Below are 9,302 nucleotides of genomic sequence, written 5' to 3'. Positions count from 1 at the left end.
TTATATATTGTTTGTTCTTATATTTTTTGTGTTCACAAATTGTGATATAGTAATATTATTTATCAATTACCAACAACCTATAAACTAAATTAAATGTTATTTATCGATTTAATCAATGACCAACAATCTAGAAACACTTAATATTTAATTATAAACTAATATAACTTAACTACCATCAAATATACATAACATAAATTATTTAATCTATTACAATTTTCATCAATTACAATATAAGTTCCAATATGATATAGACCAAAACAATTTGACAATCAATTACGTTAACATTGTAATTCAATACAGTTTTGCATTTTGAAAAAATATTACCTAGTTAATTGCTTACAAACATATTGTAATCGATTACGATCACAATTATGAAAATTAGAAGTCGTTTTACTCTTGTATAGCATCCAATTAAAATGAAATATCATTAGCACCCATGACTTAAAAGTCCTCAGTCCCTCATATGATATTATGATATTGGAATACTATTTGATGAATTTTAAATGTGAACTTGACTATATACTTTTAGAGTTCAATTTTAAACAGCTAAACTTATATATATATATATATATATATATATATATATATATATATATATATATATATATATATATATATAAAAGTTAACTGCTAATCGAATTAAATTGTGCCTTTTATTTTTTTTATTTTGCTCCTTTTCTTTTACACTCTACTATCACTTTTATTTTATCTATATAAAAATAAAAATTTGTGTATAATAAAAAATTTCATAATTTAATTTTAAAGTTTTTAAATATAATTTTAAAATTTAAAATATCTTTTAAATTGTATAATCGAAAAGTAAAAGAAATTTATATATTATAGAATTTGAAATCCAATTTCTTTTTTGTGTCCTATTTTTTATCTCAATCAATTAATTCACTAATTCTTTTTTATATTGCACTCCTCCAACAAAATCACAAACAATAATGAGTTATTTCTATTTTTAAATTATATAATTTAAAATTTATTCCTTTACTTTTTAAAATGTATAATTTTAGATTATATAATCTAAAAGTAAAAAATAATTTATTGATTTTGTGATGTATTATTTTTTTTTAAATTACACAAATAACAAAGTAATAATTTTTAAATAAAAAATATTACATTTCGATTTAAAATTAGTGTAATTTGATTTAAAATTAGTACAATTAAATTAAAAAATAGTATAATTTAGTTTAAAATTAGTGTAGTCCGAAAACAGATTAAGATACATAGCAATTCAATTCATATTGTAGATTAGTACAATGTAGTTTGATAGAACATAAAATAATTCAGTTTAGTTTGTTTAAACTAATTTTTAGTTCAGTTTAGTTCAGACAAATTATTTTTTAGTTAATTGTAAGTTTTATGGCAGTTTAATTAATTTTCCACACCCCTAATTGTTTGACAAGAGGGAAATAAAGGCAATTAGAACTTCAACATTTTTTAAGTATCTAAAGGAATTGTTTACCAAAAGTTTGTCCAAAACTCCACAACATAATGTATAGTGGTAGAAAGAAAAGAGTGTTATCTGTTGGAGGTGGTATAGATGAACTGATTGGAACTCATATGCTAGTATAATATTTTGGGGATAAGCTTTTACATATGCAATAGTTTATCAACTAAGCATTTTCTAGGTTTCTTGAGTATAAAATACATCTTCAATCACTTAAAAATGCAATAGTAAATTCTAAAATTGAAGAATTAATGAATAAAGTTTTTAGTTGTGTGTTCACTTACACAAAAATCAAAAAAGTTGTCTCCTAGAACCAAAAAGTGTATGTTAGTTGATAATCCATATATCAAACAAATGTTTAAGTGTAATTTTTCCCGAGATCTTAATATATTTTTTCCCTAAGTCTCAAATTCAAAGGCAGAGTTATGATGAAATTCAAACATTTGTCCTGTAAAAAGTTGATAATGAGTTCAAATTAAAGAAATGAAATAACAAAGTTATAACATGTGATGATGATAAAGTATGCAACAATATGATATCAACATCTACGTAATGAGAAAGAATTTTAGCCTGTGAATATTGGAGGTTTGCATGTTGATGTTGACAATATACTGCATCCATTTCTCAAGAACCTAATAAAAAAATTGTTAGATTGTGTCACTAAAGGTGCCCTTAAGCCTACTTTTAAATATGATTTGTAATAAAAAAATTTCTAACTCATCTTGCAAATGTTTATTAAAGAAGATCATATTCCAACTATCAAGGAGATATATTATAAAAAAAAAAAACTGATGTATATGTCACACACCGTAACATATATTATACTCAATGTAGTTAATAAGTTCATACACAATATATATATATATATATATATATATATATATATATATATATATATATATATATATATATATCACATTTAAAAATAAATAAACAAATTAAAATGTACTATATTCATTCACCAACTTCGAAAATGATTGAGATAAAAATATTATATTAACTACACTTTTAAGATAGAGTTAAAATAATAAAGATTTGAAAGTATAATTTTTCATAAATGTAATAGTTATTCTAACTATTGTATAAGTTAACATTTTATTAATTAATTATCTATTAATATTACAAAAACTTCTGAAGCGGGCTTTTTTGTCAAAAAATAAAAAGAAAAAAGAAAAACCAGATCCAAATCAATTCCTGAAAGTTAAATTCTCACACATTTTTTAAAGAGAACCTAAAAAAAAGTTGATAGTTCAACCCCACTAATCTTGTTTGGTAGGATCCTATAAGTTAAAGGCAAATGATTTGGTTATGGAATTCAATTTTTTCAGAACGGATTTTACTGGAAAATATTCATAAACTAAGATATTTCAATATCAATAACAATAAATTTACTAATATAATAGTTTCAATATAATATTAAATTCGCTATTGTTAGCTTATATTGATTAAATCAATACTTTTTAAAATATTTGGTTTTTAAAACAAAATATTATATTAGAATTCGTTCAACATGATATGTTTGAGAATTCGACTCTTCCAAAGCTTAACTCTATAACCTTATAAAAACCAGGTCCATTTTTGTAAATAATTTAGAGTAGGTGCAAAATTTTCTTATTAAGTTATTTTGAGTGTTAGTTTAAAAAATTAAAAATAAAAGGACATTTTATTCAAATTGCTCAAAAAGTCAACAACAATCCCTGAAGTATCCCTTTTATTCGTCGTCCTCTTTGTCTCCCCAAAGGCTTAAAAAAAGGCATGGACAAGATTTATGACAACAATAAACATAACACCATCTACTAGCAAACTAGGGTTCGTACTGTTTTCCCATTTAAGTTAAACTATAATTCCACATTTTATAATGTTATTAACCTTTTAAAAATTTAATTATAAAAAAAAAATTAAGGCTGCTTGATTAATTCAACCCTAATTCCCACAGTTATTTTAGTTTAATTAACTTTTTTTATTAATCTTATTTATATAGGAAAAACAAAAGTTATATATCAGATACTAATTTATCTTTAAGCCATTTTATCATATTTATTTGAATAAAAAAATGTCTAATTAATATTTTATTTGATTATTAATGTTTATGTTTATAATTAAGAATGTTATTTAATATTTAGAATTTGAGTATATTAAAGAAAAAGTGTAATAGGGTGATTTGGGAGTGTGAAAAGAGAGAAAGCAAGGTGTGGTGCATTTAATGAGTGATATGTATACATAAATTGTGTCACCTCCTTTATTGTTGGGTAGCATTTAATTAATACATATAACTTAAGTTGTTCCTTCGACGGTTGCAACCACAACACACCACTGTCTAATTAATGATGTCCTCTCTTCTCTTTTCTATTCCACCTCTTTCGGTGGCAGTTAGTTCGTGCCGGAATCAGTCAAACATATGATCTTATCATTCCTAACATATTATAGAAAATTGAGAAAAAATTTGAGTTTGAATAAATATAAAAAGATGAACATTTTATAAAGAAGAAAATCTATAGATCAAATATATCAAGGTTTTGAGTTTAAAATATTGTTATTTCTTTTCTTAGATTAAATTGATCGTGTTTTATTGATGTTGAGTCTTTTTATTAAAAGTTTTTGAAAGATTTATAATTTATGGATAGCATGTCTTATTATAATAGGATAATGATACTTTTACAACATTTTTTTACAACATTTTAACATCATCTACGTGTCATTCTGTGATTGGTGCAAAAATACTTCACAATCAATAATAATAATAATAGTAAACACCAACATAGAATGACAATAGATAGTGTTAAAATATTATTAAAAAAATGTTGTCAAAGTATCGTTATCCATTATAATAAGGTTATCATTGAAGTACTTGTGCTATTAGGTTAAAAATAAAAAATTTCATCAGATAAGAACAATAAACATGAATTTATATATACATAAGATACTTATGTTAGTAAGAGATGTTTTAAAATAGTACTAAAAGTAAATTTGTTAAAACTTGACCAAAAGCGGACAATATCTTATTATTGTAGAGATATGTGTTGAATCTTCATAAATTGGTATTAGAATCGATGGTTCAAGTTTGATGATCGGACTCAGACCAACCATGAATTACAAGAGATGAATATGAGTGTATATACCCATAGATTAATATTGAAAGAATTTTTGAAAAAAATGTCTTATTGTTAATGTTTTAAATTTTTAAATTAAAAACAGTGTCAAATTTTTATAAATTAATCTCAGATTTAATTAGTGTTGAATTTTTTGAACAAAATATCTCACAAAAGACCCATATAAAAATAATTGTATTTGAAATATTATTTATTTCGAAACTCAATTTCTTCATATAATTTTATCTTTAAAAAATAAAATAAAAATTAAATTATTTTTCATATCAACTTAAAGGTGATATAAAATTATTGGATCATTAGCTTTAAAGTAAGAAGAAAAGAGGTTTTGTGAGCTGAAAATTTTGATGTAAACAATGAACAGTAGTTTAGTTAGAAGAATGTGAGGTGGAGGTAGTTGCTAGATACGTTGTTCAGATATACGAAAGGAAGTGCTTTAATTGATTTTGTTGGGATCTGCATCCAATGCAATTTATTGATGTACGAATTTGGTTTAATATAATCCACCAATTCATGCAATGGAAGTGGGAAACTTAAAATCCATTTTTATTTTATTTTTTATATAAATTAAAGTCAGATTTAAAGCAAATGAATCAAACGGATGGAGAACGTATCTGAGAATGTCTCAATTATTAGTCTGTAATGACAAATACACCTACTATTCTGGATATTATTCCATTTTATAAAAAATATTTAAATTCTCATTATACCAATACAAAAAAAAATATTTTTCATTTGTTGTTCTGCTCTATACTGTTTATTTCTACTAAGATTTGATAATTATTTATTTCATTCTAATTTGAAATTTATTTTAATTTTAAGTTATATTTTTAAAAATTAGTTTTTCACATCAAGTTACTTTACAAAACTAGGAACAACTATAAGTATCAAATAATTAACGGTTTAACCCAACGTAAGTGATGAATATTTATACATAATTGATAGTTTAACCCAGCGTAAAAGTGATTTATATTTTATTATTTTAAATATCCTCTATGGTAAGAAATTTCAAATTTAAAGGACAGGCATAGGCAAAATTATAGCATATGAGCCTGATTTGTTACCCTCCAAGTCCACATGCCATCCACATTATGACATTATTTTGAATTACATAACTCAAAAATCTTAGCAGAAATAACTTAAATATACACTTATTCCTTAAATTTGAATCGCAGGAATTTGTTTAGATATATTCACTAATTTCTCATAATTCATAAGAGACTAAAAATAACTTAAATTAAATATACATTTTTTAATCTTTTAAAATATTTTTTAAAGACAAAATAATGATTGATGTAAAATAAATAATACTTAAAATGTGGCAATTAATTTAATGATGTTGTCTAAAGGGATATGTAGTGGAAACAAATTGGTTTTTATTTTTTTTTCCATGTTTATAAAACACTATCTATTTCCACTTGTTTTTTTTTTAAAATTTACTAATTCAATATAAAAAAATTTTACTTTCAGAATTTCCTATATAAATTCTCGAAATAGAAACACATAAAATAAATGATCGATTTATAATTATTCAAAAAATACATTAAGCATTTTTTTTAAAATGTAAACCAGCATTGACTCAACCAGAATATGTTGAATGCTGTTGTCTAAGCAATTACGATTTCCAACAACTTAACATACCCCAGCACGGGGATTGAGGTAGGAGATTGAACGTTGACGCCTCCTTTTTTTTTTTTTTTTTTATATAATCTAGATATAATGTGATATATAATATATGTTATTCTGATATTAAGATAGTTATTTTTATTTGAGATATTTGATTCTATATATAGTAATATTAGCTTTCATTTATTTTTTAATTTATAAATATTCTTACAATTTTTTAATTCTAAAAGTAATGCCATTCCTCCTCTTTTTAGATAAATACTTTATTTACTTTAATGGATAATTTATTGCTTTAATTCAAGTAATTTATTTTTGAATATTTTTATTTAATTTATCTTTTCCCTTTTATTCATTTTTCTTCCACTTCTTCCTATGTATTTTGAACATTTCAAAATGTCACAAATTTTATAATTTCATCGTATCTTTTAACAAATTCCAAATACATTATTTTCTAATGCTCGTGTTTGATATTATCATTATGTTAACAACACTTATTTTAATGTCTACTTAATAATGTTCATGCTTTCAGCTTCTCTTCTCTTCCTAAAATATATTTTATTAATCTATGGAAAATAAAATGATTTTCATCCATTTCCTACTTCCTACTTTTTCTTTATTTTTTTGGTAGGAATTCACTAATGAAAAATGAAATAAAAAAAAAAATTTCACATTTTTCTTTATGGAAGCAAAATGGAGTGATTATTTTTATAATTATTCACATAAACACATTAACTACGTATTTTATTTTTTTCAAAAAAGAAATCCAAATTTGAAGAGCGTGTATAATTTAGCCCTCTAAAAATCCATGAATGCTCGTCCCATCCAAAGAACTGTGTTCTTGTCTAAGCAATAATGGCTGCCACCAACTTCTTCACCCAAACACCAAAAGATCAAACTTCCATTAATAATCCTAACTAATATTTATTTTATCACAAGTTCACTTCCTACCATACTCCAAAGTCACCCTACGCAACACACATAATGGAAAGGCATGGAAGAACAATAACATCACTACTGTGCTTCCACATTGTGGTTCTTCATTTACTCTTCCTAGTGGGAGAGACTGTTGCCAGGGTGCCGTCGGTCATAGTCTTTGGCGACTCTTCCGTCGATGCTGGCAACAACAACTTCATCCCCACCATTGCAAGGAGCAATTTCCAGCCATATGGGCGTGACTTTGAAGGTGGAAAAGCCACTGGGAGGTTTTGCAACGGAAAAATACCAACGGATTTTATTTCTGAGTCTTTTGGCCTCAGACCTTATGTGCCAGCGTATTTGGATCCTAAGTATAATATTTCAGATTTTGCAAATGGGGTCACTTTTGCTTCTGCAGCAACTGGTTATGATAATGCAACTTCAGATGTTCTGGTAGTTCATGTCTCTTTCAACCTATATATACTGCAAATGCTTTCTTTACTTTTCAACAGGCTCTTTTCTTTTTCTTTCTTTATAGACCGTTTTGGTTTTCTGAAGTTTTCTATGATGATTTTAGAACTCCCCATTTTCCTTTGTATCATGTCTGTCCTTTAATTCTGTTTTATTAGGTAGCTATTATGTTTGAATAATCAATTTATCCATATATGCATTTTTAGTTTGATATGAAAGAAATGAATATTGGTTGCAGTCTGTGATACCATTATGGAAGCAATTAGAGTACTACAAGGGATACCAAAAGAATTTGAGTGCCTATCTTGGTGAAAGCAAGGCAAAAGAGACCATAACTGATGCATTACACCTTACCAGTCTTGGCACAAATGACTTCCTTGAGAACTACTACACCATGCCTGGTAGAGCATCCCAATACACACCCCAACAGTACCAAATTTTTCTTGCTGGAATAGCTGAGAACTTCATAAGGAGCCTCTATGAACTTGGTGCTAGGAAGATATCCTTAGGAGGGTTACCTCCCATGGGATGCTTGCCACTGGAAAGAACCACAAATATTGCTGGTGGGAATGATTGTGTTGCCAGATTCAATAACATAGCATTGGAGTTCAATGATAGGCTGAAGAATTTGACCGTTAAGCTCAACCAAGAGCTTCCTGGAATTAAATTGGTGTTTTCAAATCCGTATTACATTATGTTGAACATCATAAGAAAGCCTGAACTTTACGGTATGTTGTCACCCCAGAATCATGCATCTTAAAAGTCATACCTATCACAATATGTTATATAAAATAACTATGATGCACAATCATTATAATTCAATTTTTTTCTCTACAGGATTTGAGTCAACCTCAGTGGCATGTTGTGCCACTGGAATGTTCGAGATGGGTTACGCATGCAGCAGGGGCCAGATGTTCAGCTGCACAGATGCTTCCAAATATGTGTTTTGGGACTCTTTCCATCCAACTGAGAAGACAAACAGTATTGTTGCAAAGTACATGGTGCTGCGTGTTTTATATCAATTTTTACAATAAATAACTTCTACTGGAATTTTATTTAAGTACTGCTACCTCTTCATGTTTGCACATTCGCCATAAACTTCCATTTGGCCTTTCTATGAGTGACTGCATGTCGATGTGTACATATAGAAGTATGTCAACACAGCACATTCACCATATAATGTGCTGATAATTAGAAATAAGTCCTTTTGTTTTCGACAATATATAGGATTTATACTTATCAGGTACTTTACTTCGGCGTCCCCTATGTATGTTTTCCTTCACATATATATCTTGGCCCTATTATGTTATTGGGTCTATAGTTTGTAATATGAATTTACAATACATGGTTTGGAAAATGTTAATCCTCCCAAGTAGAGAATTTCCTGTTATTTCTTTAGTTGGAATTATTCATGGGAAAAATCAAACACTTACCACATTGCCAAATTCACTTTTGAGAAAGCCTCTAAATCTAAAGAAATTCATCCAAACTTGGTTTCACACATGCTTATCAAATTAACTCTTGATGGACAACATGATATCAACTCTTTATTAATTATCAGCATCTTAATTTGACATCATTTCTAGGACATCACGTCTATCGTATCGCTTATGAACGGTGCATGAACATTTCCTCTCTCTCTCTCTCTCTCTCTCTCTCTCTCTCTATATATATATATATATATATATATATATATATATATATATATATATATATATATATATATA

General features: G+C 26.4%; 1 protein-coding gene across 1 annotated transcript; it reads left to right on the top strand.

Annotated features, from left to right (window-relative positions):
* Positions 1 to 7,110: 7,110 nt before the first annotated feature.
* Positions 7,111 to 8,965, top strand: LOC106762951 (GDSL esterase/lipase At2g04570). The gene is made up of 3 exons (XM_014647085.2): positions 7,111 to 7,557; positions 7,814 to 8,303; positions 8,413 to 8,965. Exons 1-3 carry the CDS (start codon positions 7,171 to 7,173, stop codon positions 8,607 to 8,609), a joined length of 1,074 nt encoding a protein of 357 aa, XP_014502571.1. The 5' UTR covers positions 7,111 to 7,170; the 3' UTR covers positions 8,610 to 8,965.
* The last annotated feature ends 337 nt before the right edge of the window (positions 8,966 to 9,302 follow it).

The sequence above is a fragment of the Vigna radiata genome, chromosome 6 (genome assembly GCF_000741045.1).
Source record: "Vigna radiata var. radiata cultivar VC1973A chromosome 6, Vradiata_ver6, whole genome shotgun sequence".
Taxonomy (NCBI): domain Eukaryota; kingdom Viridiplantae; phylum Streptophyta; class Magnoliopsida; order Fabales; family Fabaceae; genus Vigna; species Vigna radiata.
The sequence above is the reverse complement of the archived record's forward strand: the minus strand, read 5'-3'. Positions and strand labels throughout refer to the sequence as shown.

Coding starts and splice junctions, on each gene's coding strand:
- LOC106762951 (XM_014647085.2), top strand. CDS start 7,171: ATGGAAAGGCATGGAAGAACAATAACATCACTACTGTGCTTCCACATT. Junction 7,558..7,813: donor ATGCAACTTCAGATGTTCTG/GTAGTTCATGTC, acceptor TATTGGTTGCAG/TCTGTGATACCATTATGGAA. Junction 8,304..8,412: donor AAGAAAGCCTGAACTTTACG/GTATGTTGTCAC, acceptor TTTTCTCTACAG/GATTTGAGTCAACCTCAGTG.